This window comes from Dermacentor albipictus, chromosome 3, assembly GCF_038994185.2.
Source record: "Dermacentor albipictus isolate Rhodes 1998 colony chromosome 3, USDA_Dalb.pri_finalv2, whole genome shotgun sequence".
Lineage (NCBI taxonomy): Eukaryota > Metazoa > Arthropoda > Arachnida > Ixodida > Ixodidae > Dermacentor > Dermacentor albipictus.
This window is the reverse complement of record NC_091823.1, coordinates 40,788,536-40,807,627: the sequence shown is the minus strand read 5'-3', so window position 1 is coordinate 40,807,627 and position 19,092 is coordinate 40,788,536. Positions and strand designations below refer to the sequence as shown.

At 40.8% G+C, this 19,092-nt stretch overlaps 1 protein-coding gene and 1 long non-coding RNA gene across 6 annotated transcripts in view; one reads left to right on the top strand and one right to left on the bottom strand.

The window, feature by feature from the left end:
• Positions 1-1,354: 1,354 nt before the first annotated feature.
• LOC135902563 (sister chromatid cohesion protein PDS5 homolog B-like) overlaps positions 1,355-19,092 on the bottom strand; it is a 39,483-nt gene continuing 21,745 nt past the window's right edge. For all 5 annotated transcript variants that reach the window (XM_070535387.1, XM_070535390.1, XM_065432727.2 and 2 more), the window contains 5 exons: positions 18,495-18,637; positions 16,604-16,827; positions 12,573-12,673; positions 6,907-7,092; positions 1,355-1,561 (listed from right to left, as the gene is read on the bottom strand). In XM_070535387.1, the coding sequence (XP_070391488.1) occupies positions 1,448-1,561; positions 6,907-7,092; positions 12,573-12,673; positions 16,604-16,827; positions 18,495-18,637 (768 nt within the window). In that variant the 3' untranslated portion in view covers positions 1,355-1,447. The remainder of the gene's footprint in view (positions 1,562-6,906; positions 7,093-12,572; positions 12,674-16,603; positions 16,828-18,494; positions 18,638-19,092) is intronic.
• On the top strand, positions 7,107-12,565 carry LOC135902568 (uncharacterized). The gene is made up of 3 exons (XR_011512707.1): positions 7,107-9,088; positions 9,374-9,410; positions 11,500-12,565. It is a non-coding gene; the product is annotated as an uncharacterized lncRNA (long non-coding RNA).

Genomic DNA, 19,092 nt, shown 5'->3' with positions numbered 1-19,092 from the left:
GGTAACTTGCACATGTGTTTGCACATTCCGCAAGTTGCCTTCAGCATGAAGGTCTCGAAACTGTAAGAAAAAAAAAAGATGCTTTCACACAGAGTACAAAGCAGTGATGACAATAGCTTATGCAGCTTCGGAGACCTGCCTGGTGAATCTGCCACTTTCTTTTCGTTGACTTCATTTCAAACCCACACTATGATTAAAACAGCAAGCTTGTGAATACTATACTGTGTAGCACACAACGGTATGATCCAATGATCCGAGGGACTATGCAGCCATACAGTGTAACGTACACTCCATCGGTGCTTTAGTGGTTATTCTGCAAATGCACCGCAAACCACTTCTGTGCACTGAAGGACACATTCAGCACACAACACTTGACTCTGGGGAAGTTGCTTCAATGTGAAAGGCAAATGTAAAGGCACATTGCTCAGTAATAGTGGTTGTTTTTGAGTGGGCACTAATATGCTTATGAATCTATGGGTGTTGAATGTGCTACAACACATACTCAGAACTCCAGATCTTTCCAAGCAAGTCGAGAGCTAATAAGAGATATCGCTGTAAAAAAAGGAGGTATCTGTTGATTATTTTGATGGGCCAAAGGCATGATAGTCCATTTTGTCCCCGGCCTGCACATTAAATTCTCTGCTAGCCTGCACCCATGCATTTGAACATGTAATGCGTACATTTGTTTTTTTCACTTCAAGCTGAACTGGCCTGGTTTAGCGCAGTACTGAGTCAATCGATTGTGCTTAACCCTCCCAAAGGAAGAGATCTGTGAGAAATGCCGTGGTGGAAGGCTCCAGGTCAATTATAACCACTTAGGATTTTTTACCTCCACCTAAAGCCTAGCACGGAGTGATTTTGCACTCCACGTCCATTGTAAGCAACTTCTGCTCCTGGGAATGAAATCTGTGACCTCACACTCGGCAGCAGAACACCAGCCTCTGAATTATAGCAGTAGGTTGAGGATGAGCAAGTTGCATGCTTTGAGATCCTCGTTCTGATTGACTGGCGAGAAGCATAAAGGGAATTGAGAGGCTCTATTTTTTTTGCTTGATACAGTCACATGAAATCAACTGACACTGCAGTCAACGAAAGCATAAGGGAAATGAACTGTTATCTGAAATTTTAACATATAAATAGAAAGGAAAAGGGAAATGAAAGTGGAGAAAAAGACAGCTTGATGCCAATGGGAGCCAAACCTACATTTTTTGCTTTGTTCGTACAATGCACTACAATTGGACCACAGTGGCCACTGACCCTCAATGCTCTGCTGATAATTTTTACATCACACATTTACCTATAATGTTAAATACACAATTGTTCAAACAGTTAAGTGATGGCAGGAGAGGGCATGCTCGGCTAGAGCGCTCCAATATGTATTAAACTTGGCAAAACATGTGCAAAAATTGCACTTGCATTAGATGCCACTAGACTTGAACTATGAAGGCTATTGGGAAATCTGTGCATCTTCTGAGTCGATGTCACTTTGCCACAGACCACCAGTGGATGCTGAAAGGTACTTGAGTTTGCCACAAGACAATGGGAACGCCCTTGACAGCACCTGAAAGAAACAGCGTAATCATGGAGATGTGCTGTTGCAAATGAAAGAGCCCAATTATGCACAATGCGCTTTTTTCTTTTTTACTACATGCTCTACCTTGCTCACAACAATGCACCATTGCACGAAGATTAAACTTCACCCTTTATGGCAGAGTGCTGCTTACAGGGAAAAACAAATGTTTCTTGCTGAGCTTCGGTTTTGAGCACGGAGATTTTGGCCAAACTTTTGTCTTGGACCAACTACAGGCAGTAAGCATGATTGGTTAAATTGGAGCTGAAACAGTGGATAAGGAAGAAGCTTGGTGCGCGGCTTGCTTTCTATTGAAATCGGTGTCAGAGGGAAAAGTGTAAGGTGAAATCTCCTGCTGCGGTAGTATCACAGACAACGTAGAGGAAATGCAGTATGCACCATTGTTTGAAATCTGATGAGAATTGTCTGTACAAATTCTACATGAAGCCATAGGTGGCTTGGGGCAAAGCTCACTTTCAGTATTTTGTCTTGTGTTGCCTACAGGCAACAAGCCTATTGCTGCAAACTTTTTACTATATATATATATATATATATATATATCAACAAACAAGGACAACACCGGGGGAATTACTTGTATTTACTAATTGAAATAAAGAAATGATAAATTAATGGAACTTGCCACAGGTGAGGAACGATCCCACGTCTTTCGCATTACGCATGCGATGCTCTACGCACCTGTGGCAAGTTATTTTTTCATTCACTTTCAGTTCCATTAATTTATAATTGCTTTATTTCAATTAGTAAGTACATGCAATTTCCTCTGTGTTGTCCTTGGTGTCCTTGTTTGTTGGCTTCTTATGATATGATATATATATTAGTATCCTTCTCCTCTGTGTATTTTTCACATTCCAATGGAAAATAAGCTTTTCCTTCGGGTATTTTTATGTCTCGTCCTTAAAGGGATAAGGAACACAAAGTGAGTCCAGACAAGTCCAATTTTTTCACAATTCTTTCAAAGTGACCAATGTTGCTCTACTGTTCATTTGTGGAAGAATATTTATCAATGCACGAATACACCCAAAATTCTTGTTTCTCAGTTTAGCTTCAGAGCTGCAGAACCCACGATGTTGTATCTGCATAGAAAAATTCAATGTATTTTGTATATTTGGGTCTTTTGCGTGCACCAATGTCTACAAGAGACCTCTCATTCTGTTTTCACTTATGTTTAAATGCAATAAATTAATTTTGTTATTGGTATGCAATTAAGTGTAGTTTTTGAAAGCAGATATACATTTACTGTTTGTGTTTAGGCTGCATCTATGAAACTTGGACCCAAATTTAAGGAAAGTGAGCCCATTACACTAGACTATCCTCCATATCTTATGCTAGTGTCCTCGTAAAGGAGTACTATAACACACACACCACCTCCCTGCCCCTCGCACTGTTCTTATTTAATTGCTGTTGATCCAGCAATCGCAGTATAAAGCCTGTATTCCTTGAATGTGCCAAAAAATATTTAGGTTATTCTTTAATTCAACTAGTCCAAAATATGCACAAGTGCAGCAGGGCATTGTGTGAAAAATGTCATTTCAGCTATCAGGGGTGGCGAACATGTGATGCTGCATACCACTGATGCACATGCCAGCCAGCCTGGTGTAGTGGACACAGGCCGCACAATGACCATAAACCCTTGGGCCCCATAGAGTTCCTTAAACTCAGGCACTGACATTGCTCAGGTACTATTGGAATGGTAGGTAATACATGGATTTGTCTAATCTTCATATTTGCTGTTTCAGATGGTCTTGTTGCTTTATTTATTGCGCTTTTTCTGTTTTTAGTGGCCTATATTTCCAAGCAATCGTATCCTTTTAAAGTGCAGAAGGCAATAAACTCTGCGCACATGCATGATCATTGTGAATTGTATTTATAACTAGGGTGTTGAACCCAACTCGAACCTGAACTGAAAACTACCCAAATCGATATTCTTGGCACGTCCCTGAGCCAGAACTGAAGCTCAAGCAAAATAAATAAATAAATAAAAACGGTTACCGGTTCGGCACGAAACGGTCAGAAATATTGGGTAGCAACAAGTGCTCAAAAGACTCGGTATCCTTCAGAATAGCTACTTCTGTACTCAGTGCAACGCACTAACAGATTGTTTCGACTCACGAGTTTTGTTATTTGCGAGTATGGGGATAAATGGGCAGGTGGAAGGGGGCAGGTGCTGGTAACTACGGCCACCTTGGCAGACACGCATGCACTTCTGAACTTGTCTATGCCAATTGTGTACCGTAGCCAAAAGAATTGCCTGAGGAGCTCTGCAGAATCGCCGTTTTCTGTTGAACCTTCCAGTGTGGCCGTGAGGTCACCTTGTTACTATAACTAAATAAACTGTAATGTATCCTCACTGGGATACAGAGGGATCAGAAAATATGAGATCCTCGAGGAGGGAAAATTAAGATATCGACTACAGCTGCATTACTTAATTATCGTATGTATAACACTGTGGTCACTAATGAGTACCATCACTTTCTTAGTGTGCATTAGCCGCGGCTGTAAATAACATGCAAAATTTGCTTTTGTTCCGTGTTATAATTCAATGCACATTTGGCACATATAAGCAGAGCACAAAGCTCATTGAGTCACAAAATGTTTCTTGAAGCACAATGCATGGTCTACATTTTATGATTTGCCCTTATGGCCCGCGCGCAAGACTCTACAACATGTGTAGATTCGTAAGAAAGATCTGCGCGGGGATCGGAACAAACCATCCTTGTCCATTGTTCAGAAGTATCAATATCCTTGCCTGCTTATAAAAAAAATAAAACGGCAAACTCACTGAATTGTGAATCGCTGGCTTCTTTCTTTGCTACAGACTGGAAGTTTGAAGTTGTGACATATGTAGTACAATGTGACTTCGCGCTGTCTTTGGCACCACAAATTATGTGCCACAGTTCACTCACAACCACTCCTGTACTAAATACCTGAGGCAAGATAGAAATAAACCCCACTGCTGTCAGGATAATGAGGTGTGGAAGCTATGCAAACCCCACATAGATGCAGCAATTCTCATTAGTTGCCTCTTTTTTTATTACGTATGTGAAAATGTTATTGTAACTGTGCAATGCATTTGTAAACTGCACGTTATTGCGAAGACATTCTGGCAGAACCCGTCTCTTGATGACTGTCGACGTTAATGTGATAAGCATTCAAGCAATCTAACAATAGACCGTATGTTACTGAAGACACATTTATTAAGAATGTGTAGTCATTCTGAGGTTTCCGTTGTTTCAGTTATATGCGACATACAATGTCTCCAGGATTGGCCCAGTTTGCTATGACACTCGCTCGCAATGGACAGCCATGGCCATGGACAGCCATGGCCATGACGACATGGTGACTACGTAGTGATGGCAATTGAATGTATAGATGTATAGACTTGGGATGTGTTGACTCTAAGTGTGTGAAATAAGGTAAACAATGCTAATCACATTTAAAGCAAAAAAAGATTTAGCAATTTCCATGGTTCTGCACATACTCGGTATGGATGACTGTAATTGCAAACAAGGGAAAAAGGAAAGTGCAGGGTTGGATGCTTCGAGGCACACTCTCGCGATGGCACTGCCTAAGAAGGTGCCTTCATCTGTATATCTGCTGTAGCTGCATAATATTAAAATTCATTCACAGATATTCATGTAAAAGCCTTGTCCCTTCCCCCTGGGGAGCCATAGACATAGACAGGGGGGCATAGACGAGGAGCCCATCTATGCTTCTTCCTGAGGAAACTAGCTCATGTGCTATGCTGATATAGCACTCTGCAGCATGTCACGTGGGGCAAAACAAAATGGACTGCTTTGAACCGGTTTGCGAACTGCTGTAAATTTTTATTTACTCCAAACTGGAACAAAATAGGGGCGTGTTCAACTTAAACCTAAGCCAAACTTGTATTTTTTTGGTCCGAAACCCTGTTTACGATGCAATAGTTCGTTGAAGGTCATCAATTTGCAAAGTCACAAAGTTGTTTGAAGCCAGAAGGACAAGGTTTAGCCGAATCCATGTGCCACCCATAATTTCAATGCTGCCATGCCTACAGCTCCCTTAGACACTAGCACTAGATTTTACTGAAGTAACTTTTATAGGAAACTATTGTCAGCTAATTCTGGCCTTGCAGCCACTGTCTCCATAGTCAACAGACCCCCACCTACACGTGGACACACAAACACACTTTCCTTTCCAAGTTTGGATAAAGAGAAGACAGCATAGTGTGCTTCCTGATGTCTTATTGCCGTTATCTAGCTACTGTTGCAGCAATGGGGAGTGATCTAAGAATATAGCACTAGATTTTCGTCAGGTAATTTTTGTAGGAAGCTATGTTCAGCTAATTCTAGCCATGGAGCCACAGTTGCCTTTTTCTACAGACCCCCACCCATAAATGCATGCACAAACACACTTTTCTTTTTAAGGGAGAAGGGAACACAGTATGCTTCCTGATGTTGCCTCACTGCCATTCATTTAGCTGCTGTTGCAGCAATAGAGAGTGATCTATATTACAAGACAAAATTTTTTACTCGGAAACCAGAAACCACCTGCTCTGCCAAACAAATGTACGCAGGTAACCTTAATACCTTGAATCAATTGACAGTATCATTGATGAAGTGACAGTAAGCATATATGTGGTGCTTGGAATGTTGAATGAGAGTGGTGAAAGTATTAAAGTCGGGGCTAGTTGGTTATGCGTACACATGGTAATAAAATGCACAACTACAGCAACAAAAGATGCACAGGAAAAGACCTAGGCAGAAAGTGCGGCTTGCATTGATTGCATGCAATTACGAGGCTAATATACCTACGTATACGCACATATATGCTCAGAGATCAGCAGATATGATTGAGATGATGTAAAGCTATTCCAGTTTGTTTTTATTGCAAATCCCAAATTTTGCTCAACGATGGGTCAAGATGGCCCAAATCCAGCCCGTATGGGCGGGGCCTAAGCCAATTTGACCTATCATGGAGAGCTAATGGCAGATTTGGAATAATAACAAATTGGAATGGTTTTACACTATTGGGGCCATGTGCTGATTATGGGCATATATAGCCTTGTGGTTGGTTTCAGTATAAAGTTGCTGCACTAGTTGTGCTTTGATGATGATATATGGGATTTCATAGTGCAAAGGCCAATGACGGCTGAAGAGCTCCAATGAGCTGTGGTGTTTTGTCCCAATGTTTTTCCTGTGCACCTCTTGTTGTTTTGGCAGTGGATCGCAGTAAAATAAAGTAGTGCTCAACATCTTGCATAAAAAAGCTTGCTGTACATTTACACAGTTTAACAACATCACTGAATAAAGTTATAACACTTGATCGGAACTCCAAACCTTGAATAGCTGCAGCTCTTTGCTTGTGTAGGAAAAATAAAGTGCAGGTCTCTGCTCTGAAACAAGAGCCAAAAGCTGTTCAACCTCATCTTCACTGAGTGCAGCTGATGTAGCTGTCCAGAAAAGCTTCTCTACTTCAGCCAGAGCTTTACTCCTTCTGTCTCCGAGGCTCTTCAGTATTGCATCCTGAAGCATAAGAATGTTAGAAAGCAGCATATCAGCTTTTGGACAAGTACAAATGAACCTTTGAATAGGTTGTTTCTAATGCCAAGGAAGAAGAGAGAATGCAAGAAACAGCAATATCCTTAACGTCTACTTAAGGCATTATTATATATTTGTTCATGATAGCTTACAGGCCCATTGAAGAGCACATATATATAAAAAGCAATTAAAGAAAACACTGCCCCGGATCTAATTTTAGTGCAACAGAAGGAAACAATTGGCACAGGTATGAAAAAGCATCTTTACTAACTCTTGAAAGGAGACTACAGCCAGAAATTAAATTGGGCAACTGTGAACGCACAAGGTTTTAGATTCTGCACTGCAAGTTGACAGCATGACCAAGAAAGAGACAAATGACAAACATCTCTTTGTTTATGCCTGTACAATGGCACACATTAGGTTATGGTGACAACAAATGAGTTTGAACATTATTTGGGCGCTTCATGTGCGAGAAAAGCCTGCAAAAGTTACCCGTTGCTAGCTAACTGTTTATTGCTCAAAAGAAAAAAATTACTATATTCCATTAAAAATAAACTAAAAGCTTAAAGTTCTCATTTATTTTGTAATGCAGTGTAGCAGCCCCTTATATAGTTGTAAACAGCCAGCTGGCCCCAGGTAGATGCTGCTGAAATCTGTGATGTCACAGGCACCTAGTACGGGAACTTCAATGTGATATTTTTCTCTTTCATGTTCTCTCCAATGAACCAAAGCGCTGATTGTGGCAAGACTGACCCATTTGGCATTCCAGAACTGTCGTCCACAAATCTAGCTTAGCTTAATCTTAATTTTAGCATCCCTTTACATGTTTTCATTTTGAGGACAACTATAGCTATTTTATTCATAAGATGACAAGCTTGCCTCATCACGATGACATAGTCATTGTCATCAGCCCACTTTGTCCATTACAGGACAAAGACCTCTCCCAGTGATCTCCAATTACCCTTGTCTCATGTCAGCTAACTATATCCTGTGGCTGTAAACTTCCCAGTCTCATATCACACTATCTCGTCCCCTTGTTTCCTTTCCATGGCACCCATTCTGTTGCTCTGGTATATAGCATTGGCTATCTGTTCTATACAGTACTTAAGCTACCAAATCCCACTACTTCCTCTTAATCTCGGCTGAAATATCAGCTGCCCATGTTTGCTGTCTAAATCATACGACCATACCCTCATTATTCTCAGGCCAGCCTAACACAGCCATCGACAGTGCTGATGAAAGCACATGAGAAGCAGGAACCACCGAATCAGTAGCATTTGTGATATGCATAACGAGCGCTCGTCCTACTGTCAAGAACATGTTGACAAGGACTCAACATCAGCGTATGCTGTGGAATTGTTACACAAATGGAGATCTCTGGCAGAAATACCAGAGACCAGACATTATCTTCTTTGAAGACTGGGCCAACCTGAACGACTATAAAGTCCGAAACATGCTGCTCTCCCTCTGGCAATTTGCACATAAGGTGGGCATTTACCGTTGCATGTGATGGCCTTCCCTGAACCCCCCCACCTTTTTGAGGCTGACGAGCCAACCCATTCCTAACAAAGATGTTTCATTCATTCATTCATTCATTCATTCATTCATTCCCACTTCCATCAATAGTTGAGCAATCTTTGGCTGCTTCTCAAGTTCTTTCGTTATCCTGCAGGTTTGCACTTGCAGTTGGGGCCAACTGCAACAAAATCTCACTTTGGTGAAGTTTATTTCAATGAGTAGTACATACTATTGAAGCAATCCTGGCAATTCTGCAGGCCTTGGAATCATCAAATTTTCTTATTGACAGCCTAATAAATAACATCCACCAGATGATGCATGCAACTGGGTGTTAGCGGGTGTGATGAAAATCCTAAACCATGGCCTCCTATGTTTTCAGAAGATTGTGAGTGCCACCTAATCTTGGAGATGATGCTGAGGAGCCATGCTGGTTCACAGTGTTCCAGGTTCTACATAATTTCTGGTGAGCGGAATTGGCACCATTTTTCCCCTCATTCTGGTGTAAAAAAATGTATGTTCTCGCAAACTTCTTGTGCTGCATCCACTTGTACTTCAGATCTAAAAGTTTGCATGGAGGCTGCCCTATATATTAATACTATGTGTGTCTAGGCATTTATACAGTCTAAAATTTTGTTGCAGTTTGCCTTTAGCCTGAGGTACTCGCTGTGTATCGATGCACAATGTGCCAAAAACATACACACAACAAAAAGCATGTCATACATACGGTCGTGAACTTTTTCTGTTGCAGGTCAACACTGCAGTTCGAAGTGGCAGGAAAACAAATGGTATTGCCATTTTCATGTCTTCCAGCTTATTTTGCAATCCTTTTGCTTGTGGCCAGACTTGAGAAAATTACAGTAAAGCCACTGAGTGGCATGGTCACTTGAACATGCACACAAGAGCGACTTTGTGGGCAGGCTTAATACAGGAAAGAGAAAGGGCAGCTTTAGGTTCCATGAGAGGAAAAAAAAAAAAAGGCACAGTTTCGTCTGAAAGGCGAAGCATCAAATGTGCTAGCAAATTATTAGACAGCTATGTGAAGTAAGGATAGTAACTTTATTGGCCGTATAAACCTGCAAACATTATTTTCCTAGCTAAATTAACGAGCGCACAGGCAAACATGAACTATCTCACTAGATGACTGCAAACGCTCACTGTCAAAACGCTAGTGTGAGGAAGAGCGGCAGCAGCTGTGAGAAAATCAACTCTTGTGCTGCCTCTCGCTTCAACGTGAACTAAGCGGCAAGAACAAAGAGCACATGAAGCTATCAGCCCTTGGTGAGCCTAGACTCTGACTCTGTAAGATAGGGCTAAGTGCAGCTGCTCTCAGTCGCGCCATACGCAGCCGCTGCTGGAGTAGAATGCCCCCCAGGTGCCTTGCAAGTGATGGAAGATGCCGTGCGATGGAAGAGGGTGCGCTTTTCACCTCGAGTGTGTAAGATCAAGCCACCATCCTTGGCTCACTGTTGCATGCTTTCACTCGCACCCACAGCGTATGGCGCGCGGCCACAAAGTTATCGCACTCGAACTTTATACGGAACATCACGACAATGACGCAAACACACCTGGCGTGTCCATATAATTGCTATTGCAATAAAAACATTTCTTTGAACATGTCTGGCAAACAGGGTTGGCATTTTTGCAGAGAGAGAGAGAGAGAGAGAAAGAGCATGAGTGACACCAAAAAAAAAGTGGGGAGAGTGTTTTTTGTGGAAGATACTGTATGCGAACAACTTGATTTGGGCAAGCCGGTTCATCTAGAAGGTTTTATGAAGCAATGTGGATGGGGTGAGGACAAAATGTACACAGTACAAACATGCAGTGCTAGTCTTTTCGTGTATGTTTTTGTCCCCATACCGAACAAAATGAAAGCAAAATGTGTGCACCAAGTACAAACTTGCCATGACTGAAATTTATTGAAAGGGTTTATGTAAAACTTCGTATGCTTTAAAAAAATTTCAAGCTGATGTTGCTGCAAGCTATTATCCATAAGGCACATCAATAGCCCATGAAAAACGCAGCAATATTATAGAAGTCTAGATGACAAAATACATGAAGTTTTAAGGTACTATGGAAAGTTTAAGGAATTGGGAATGAATTCGCTTGCGACCATTCAGTTGTATATAGAGCACTTGTGATGCACATCATAATGTGCTATTTAGCAGTACTTGAAAATCGGCAAATGCCATGTTGGTATGGGGTTAATACTAGTTCTGCCTGTGAAAAACTCGCAGCCTGGCAACTCTATTGGCAAATTCATTACTTAGTGAACCAATATTTAGTGTATCAACTGTGCAAATAAACATGCCTGTAAATATTGTACTCAAGGTTTAATAAAAGTGCACTTCAATGGAGCAAACGTGGATGCAATAGATTTAATACATTGAGAATGAGTCGTCTATTTTACTGTACATGTGTGTTGCCTGAATGTTTCTTTATTCAAGACATTATTACAAGCTGCTAGCCAGCTGAAGATACTGCATACTAAGCTACTTGCAGATCAGTTATGCATAAACAGCATGCATACATGTAGCGTAGGGTGTACTGATGTCAGGCACTTGGCCACATATACAGCAGCGTCTGTTTTAACGCGATAGCATTAAGGGCCCCATGTCGCAAGAAAACTGGCGTCAACGTCGGCGTCCCGTGTCGGACGACATTTCGCCAAAAAATTTTGAACCATGCATACCCAGGCTCTCTATGTGGTGCAAGGAAGTTACTGAATTAATTGAATTTCTCAAGCTAAAATATGTAGAAAAATCTTAAAGTACGGCTTACACACGACTTACAGACATGATGGTGTCGCATTGTAATTTGAATATATGAGAAAACATAATTCTGTTACGTGAAAGCTCAAACAAAATTCTTTTCCAGTGTTTCTACCATTCATAGACCGGCCACGGCGTCTGCCATTTGCGTACACTGGCGCATGTAAATCTTGGAAACCACACAGCGGCGCGCCTGGTTCCTTGCAACACCCCCTATGGCACTTGCCTCCGCTGCATCGCAGCCCCTGCAAGAGGCCGCATTTCTACCAGGAAGCCCACCTTCATGCATAGCGTTCGCTGCCAGCGTTTCCTGGTAAACATTACAGTTACATATGCTACAGTTGCCAGGAAGTGTGAGAAGCAGTCAGGGATCTTTGAATGCCATTGCGTTCGACTCTTGGAGGCGAAGCTTAAGCGACCTCCAATTCTTTTATTCCAATAACTTAAAAGAAGGTTTTGCACTTACTGCTGTTTTGCTCTTGCTCAAATTTTTCGACACAGTAGCATTTCTTGATCTGCATTGCTCAGTAAGACATTTGACATCTTTGCCTGCCTGGGCCATCAAGAGAAAATGCAGTATGTGCACCTCAATTACATAGGAGAAGTAAGCTGCGGCAGAGGTGTGGACTGGTTTAGCCAACTGTCAGCACCTGGTAAATGTTTGGTTAAACCAGGCAAGCAAAGATGTGAAGCATTTGATAGAACAATGCCAACTAAAAGCAACAGCAGTACATGTGTCGTGTGCTGTAATTCTTCCCTGGCGTGTACATGTCAGTGTTTTCTGCTGGAAATCTCTCTTGCAATGTAAAAAATGCCAATATAGTTGCAAAATTTGAGTAAAAATAAAGCAGAAGGAAGCACAGTCTTCTCTTACAGTTGAATGAAAAATGCAAGTCACCATATGCGATCCTAGTAGGCCTAACTGCACTGCCTTTGAGGAATGGCAGAGGTGGAGATAAGAGGTACTTAAGGCTTAAGCACTAGATTATAAGGGCTTTATTATTGCAATGGCAACATCAGCTGTTTTGAATATTTAGCTATATTTTAACACGAGTGAAATTGTACGGGAATTTAGTGACCTTACACCTTACTGATTTTCTTCACTACTGTACTTGCATGAGGTTAACCCCCTGCTGTCTGCTCTCGTATAACAAGGAACTGATTTGAATATGCTTTTACCCGACTGGAAGCAATGTCTGATGATTTCTGGTGGCTCAGTGCATTGAGTAAGTTCTCACATGCGACCTTGTCTTTCCTTAGCTCATCTATGAGCTGTGTGCCTGTTGGAAAAAAAGCAGAAGTGACAACTTGTTAATAGCCTTCCCTCCAAACAACTATTTGCTTGCTCAAAAATGAAAGCTCTTAAGATGCTATGTTCCTGCAGTTAAAGATGAAAGGCTTTTGTGTTTACAAACTGTCAGGTGGGAAAAAGAGAGAAAACAGGATGGAAAGTTGGCAGGTTGAGAAGCAAGATATGCTTTGGAATTGACATTCATGCCATTACAATGTAGATTCTTAATCCAGCAAAATATATTTGGAATTTTGGGCAGTCATTGACCTTACTTGATCTTGTGTTTCACAACCACTACTTATGTGTTGCTACCCAGTTGGTAGCTAAAATAAAGGGTTCACAACTCAAAGAAAATGTGATGTCTTAACAGCTACTATACTGTAATATCCTGCAGCAAGAAAACTTGGACTAGTTGGTGAAATTCTATATTTGATAAAACAGTACTAAATCACATGAGGGTTAAGCAAGGTACACATACGAGCACTAACTGCAAGTTTATTTTTGAAGGAACGTAATACACAGAACAACTTGAAAAAGAAAATTTTTTTGGTAAAGATGGAAACTGTAGATGCATGATGGAGCCTTTCAGATACTTGGGTACATTAAAACAAAGATGAAATTCCTATATCCTGTCACTTAAAAAGTAGAAAACTAACATGTGCCAAAAAATAGGAGTGTGTGAATGTTGATTTCCAAATAAAAAAATGATGACACCAAATTGAATATGAATTGAATATTCATATGATAATATTTGCTGTCCTTGAGTACCACATATTATTTTAAAGAATATTTTCTTTGCAACAGGCAACTGCATTGCCTGTTGCAAAGCCGAAGAGACAGCGCATCACCTTGATAATGGCACGGAAGGAGCACCAACAGCAGGTTTCGCGGCCTCATAGCTATTCCTTCCTCTCATTTATACATCACACTTATTATCTGTCTCTCAAGGCCGACTGATCACATTGATAACAAAAGCCCCTTGATAACGGGGCCAAAGCGCCGCTCTGACCATGCACGAAATGCGAAAAGCAATGTAATAGGCATAGAATGTTGGACAATCCCGGCTTTGCTCGCACCGCATCGAAAGAGTGTGCGCGAAGCTATATTTTGCACCAGGAACTTGCTTCAGACCAAGGCCAAATTAAAGAGACCATTTTATTTTTCATGAAAGTGCATACGTGTGGCCAAAACAGGTTCGTGTCAAAAAATAAAAGCAAACAGACTGGGAAGCGACCAATGTTTTGAGAAAAGGAAAAACTGATGCATCCAAGAAAGTTGATATACCACTTCTAAATGAGCCAAATTGGCAATCAGGATGTCTGCACAAAAAAAAAAAAAACGCAAGATTTCAGTGTGCCCTTAATATCTATGAATTCGTAAACTCCATTGAACACCAGCTGCTGCCTAGAGGACGTGTTCGAATAGGTCTCCTTTTGCAGCTATGCAGTACTGTGTCCGTTTTATCACATCTTCAGTGGCTTTCTTGATGACCGACACTGGAATTCTACAGCAGACATCCGTTCTCTTTGCCTTGAACTAATCTTACGTTTATATTGATCATGTTAGCGAGATTTTTTACATAACCTTAAAGAAAGAAATCGAGTTGTGAGAGGTGAGGTGACCTAACTGGCCAATTTAAAGGCCTTCCAATCTTTTGCGTATGAAAAGTTGCATCCAGCCAGTTTTGTGCTCGGCTGCTGGTGTGCGGGTGCTTCGCCTTGCCGATACCACAGAAGTGTAAGACGTGACAGCGGGACTTCGCTAAGAAACTCATCCCTCACTGCTTCAAGGATTTCGTTCACGTAACGTTGTCCAATCAGTGCGTGATCGAAGATGGGACTGATTATAGCACCGCCGTAAATTCCTAACCACTCATTGAGCGACCACTGGTACTGGTGCCGATTGCGCTTTACCCAGTGTGGATTGGAGTCCCTCCGATAGTGTGCATTATGCAAATTTACCTAGGCGTTTCTGCAAATATTGGCTTCATCTATGCACATGATGTTGTTCAAAAAGTCTAGTGACTCATCGGCTTTTGCGAGGGCCCAGTTCGAAAAAGCTAGACGATTCTACAGGTCCCTATCTTCCAAGCATTGGTGCTGGTTAAGGTGGTACAGGTGAAAGGCCGTCATTTAGAATCCTCCAAACTGATGACTTGGAAATTGGTACCTGGGTGGCCACGTCCCGCACGCTAGCATGAGGCTTTGAGGACATAAATGTTAGAACATCCGTGTGTAGGGTAGGAATCAAAGATGGTGCCTTACGCCGCTGTTTCTTGAAGCTGCCGGCTTGATTTAGGTTTTCATAATTTCTGATGATAGTCAATGCGTTTAGTCTAATGCCACACTTCCATGACTGATATATATATATATATATATATATATATAGTGACATGTGCCAAGCAGATATTGCTATCAAGTGTTTGTGATTAAGCATGCCAGTTATTAGTCGCTCTCAATAATTCCTCAAGTTGGACTTTGTGTACTTTACACTGATACATTACTCAGTGCATTTTCTGTCAGATTATGTTCGTAGCTTGTGGTGGTGTCAAAAGAAAGAGAAGGATGCCGACTAGAAAGGTGGTGTTGATAAGCATTAAAAAGGAGTGTGCAAATTTTTGAAACTTTCAAACAATAGATCGAATGGTGTACTATTCAATTTGGTTCTCAAATCAAATACATAGTCATATAGAATTCAGAAATTGAGTGTACAGAATTCATAAATACGAATATCTTTTTAATATTATTTGAATACCTTGAAATGCCAACTTTGCACAATTAAACATAAAATTGGAACAAAAATGGGATAAATTTAATTCCCACACACATAGTAAATTCATAATACATAAGAACTTATGTAGAGTAGCAGGACATATCACTCATGGAGCCATGCTTTATCAGCTATACAGAGATCATTTGTACTTTCTGAAGAGTCCTGTGCATGTGAAGAAACTGCTTATTTGTTCCTAATTCTCCATGTGCGTTTGTAATAAACAACACTTCATAATGTGCAATATGATGAAAGAAGCTTTCTAACGTTGAGAGTATTAGGATTTAAGCATACTTTTATAATAATTGTGAAGAACAGATATTCATTATTGAAAAACAATTAGAAAAGTATTTTATGTTCAATGTGATTCTGTTCGGATCTGGGGCTACTCGATTTATATTCGATTCAGTTTCCAAAATTACTATTCACACGCCCTTAGTATTAGATATTTCGGCTTCTGTGTGGAGAATCAGAAGTGTTTCAAGATGTATACGAGATGTTTTAAATGTGATTATTTTCATCTGTGCTTTTGCTTTTGATGCGCAGTCATTGATGCACTATTTTCTATTACCCCCTGAAGGGGACAATAGACAGACAAGGACAAGCGCTTGTCCTTGTCTGTCTTCCTTGTGTTCGTAGTTTTATTTGCGCTAAGCTACTACTTCAAATATGGATGACCAACTAGCCCAACAGTCAACTCTTCTAGGGGACAATAGAAGCCTGACATAAAAACGAGGTAAAATGTGAGATTACTTTTCAGGGACATGTCTTGCATTATGTCTGATATGTAAAACTGATTGAAATACATTATTACTGCATTATACACACATGCGGAAATGATGCTTTGAATGCACAGAAAAATCTAGCTACTCTTTTAGTTACCTGGTTATGAATATATCCATTCCCTACTTATTACCGGGTCTGATTATAGCCAATCTTTGTCTTTTTAATTTTTCAACACTCAATGTGGTATGTGGCATACAACAAATGGTTCATATTCAAGGCAAGGTTACGAATACATATTCACAAAAAGTGTTAGAAAATATAAGACAGGACTGACCCCTTTGTTTGTTTAATATGTTGCCACAGGAACAAGCTTATAATAATTTTACCCAATCGCTGGCTTGATGCAGTGAAAGGTCTTTCTCACCTCTATTAGAGCGCCTGGGTGTGCTTGCATGTGCTGTCGACACTTGATCTAAAACACTTTGCAGCTTTAGCTGCGCTTCCTGCATATTCTCATGCAGGCGCACAAATGACCGCAGTGCTTTTGCTTCGAGGTTACAGTAGAGGGCATATAGAAGCTCCATGCGGTACGAAGCAGACAGCAATAATGGTACGATATGCTGAGCGTATGTCTGCTCCACAGTCATGCTGAAACAAGAAAAGCATTTGCGTCTTGATTTAAACAAAAGATGTTGACATGAACATACCTGCCAACCTGGGGAACTCAAAATTTGTGAGATTCGCTGAGGAGGGTGGCAGGGCATGGCAACCACAAAAGAAAAAAACTCTCTCTCTCTCTTTATTTTTTTTCAGAGCTACAGCAATGTCACAGACAGCTCTGAATGGCTGCCAGTACACTTTCTATGCGTCTTGGCACTCATACTGTGACTGTAGAGAGAACATGCGGACGTGTATAATTAAGGAACATTACTTGACAGTAGCCCCTGACGATAGCCCCGGTTTACTTCTAATATGCTTCACCGCATAACAGGTCTGTGCAGCGGGCAGAGCTAATTTATGCAACATTGTGCAACACATGTTAGACCTTTGTCTCATGCGCACTGCTGAACGCATGGCTCGATCTGAAGGGAAACGAGTTAGGCCTCCACTGCCTACACATAAATGGCTTGAATATAAATCAGAATGCAGCTAGCTACCTAATGCATTTATGGCAATTACGATGCGCTGAGCTGCATTATGCTTCTTTTTTTTTTCTGGGGTTGGGGCAGTTTTTTAGAAGATTTGTGGCCCTGTTTGTACATTTGGGAGAATTGGTCAAAATTCAGGAATCTCCCAGACAAGTTGGGAGAGTTGGTAGGCATGCACGAAACATGAGCAGGTTTTAGAAATGTGCTGTACATTGATAATGTAAACAATGAAATATATTCACAGCAATATATATGAGGTCAGGGGCATCGCATGTGATCAATGTTTAAAGGGGGGAAGGTCACTTGCCACACCAATGAGCTGTGTAAATATGTGCATCACTAATGACATATTAGAGTGGTCATCAGAAAGCTCTGCTACGAAGGTGGTGAAAAACAACTTCAAGGCTGTATATTACCAGAATAACTAGGAATAGAAGTGATCTTGCTTCCTTAGCATCAGTGGAACCTGCTTATGCTGGCAGTAAAGCTTAATAGCTCTATTACATTACCCTTGTAGTGCTGCCGCAGTGCTCTGAAACAACTACCCAAACATGCCATAAGCCTGAAATGGTGGTGTGGAGGGTTGTGCTGTTGTAATGCTCCTCTCCCTCTTGTGTTACTGCATGAAACCTTAATAACTGATTGGCGTGTTCTTTTAACCGGACAGAATTATCCCTAATCAAATAAAAACATTGCAAACATTGAATAACTAGGAATAGAAGTGATCTTGCTTCCTTAGCATCAGTGGAACCTGCTTATGCTGGCAGTAAAGCTTAATAGCTCTATTACATTACCTTTGTAGTGCTGCCGCAGTGCTCTGAAACAACTACCCAAACATGCCATAAGCCTGAAATGGTGGTGTGGAGGGCTGTGCTGTTGTAATGCTCCTCTCCCTCTTGTGTTACTGCATGAAACCTTAATAACTGATTGGCGTGTTCTTTTAACCGAACAGAATTATCCCAAATCAAATAAAAACATTGCAAATAAACAATTGCTAATACAGTAGCTTTAACTACACTGAATTTTATATTAACTTCAGTTGATTCTAACTTCCTAGTCAATTCTGTGTTTTCTTCGTTTTCTTTCTTCTTGTCATTGAAACATAATTGAAACATTGAAACATAAGTGACATAATATGCCTTGAAGGCAGCAGAAGCACTCGCTCACCGGTCACTGGTATTCTTGGTTTGATATGCCTCCAGGATGACATTGGCAATTTTATAAATGAGCTTCTGAGGGCACACTCGGTCCATTGCTATGCTCCTATACAGTTTTCCAAGGCAGGAAATGGCTTGCTGGCGAACTTGGAACTGAAAGACAAGATCAGTTTATATGTGAGTGCACAGCAAGACCTTGTGCATTGTGAACAAATTCTTAACAATCTTTTCACAAAAAAGTGTACAGTACTCCCCTAGAATGTTATTTCTTACTTACATTATTTTGCTTTGCTCTTTTTTTCACTACTTTAGTGCGTGCTAATGCTTTGCATTCTAGCAGTTCTGCCACCGATGGATATAATAAGAAATGCATGCTTATCATAACCTTCAATTAATTAAGTTTTCATGTGAAGTGGATGTAGTTCTCATTTATGTAAGTTATTTTTAAACAGTACTCCTCCAAATTTAGACATCGCAAAACACCCACATACTACCTGCCAAGTCTCCCAAATCTTTCGTTTTTACAAACTTGGGCTTCTATAATTTTAGAAATGTTGTGTCAAGTTCTATGGAAAATAATTTGTTTTAAGGCTCTTGAAAGCTAGGGC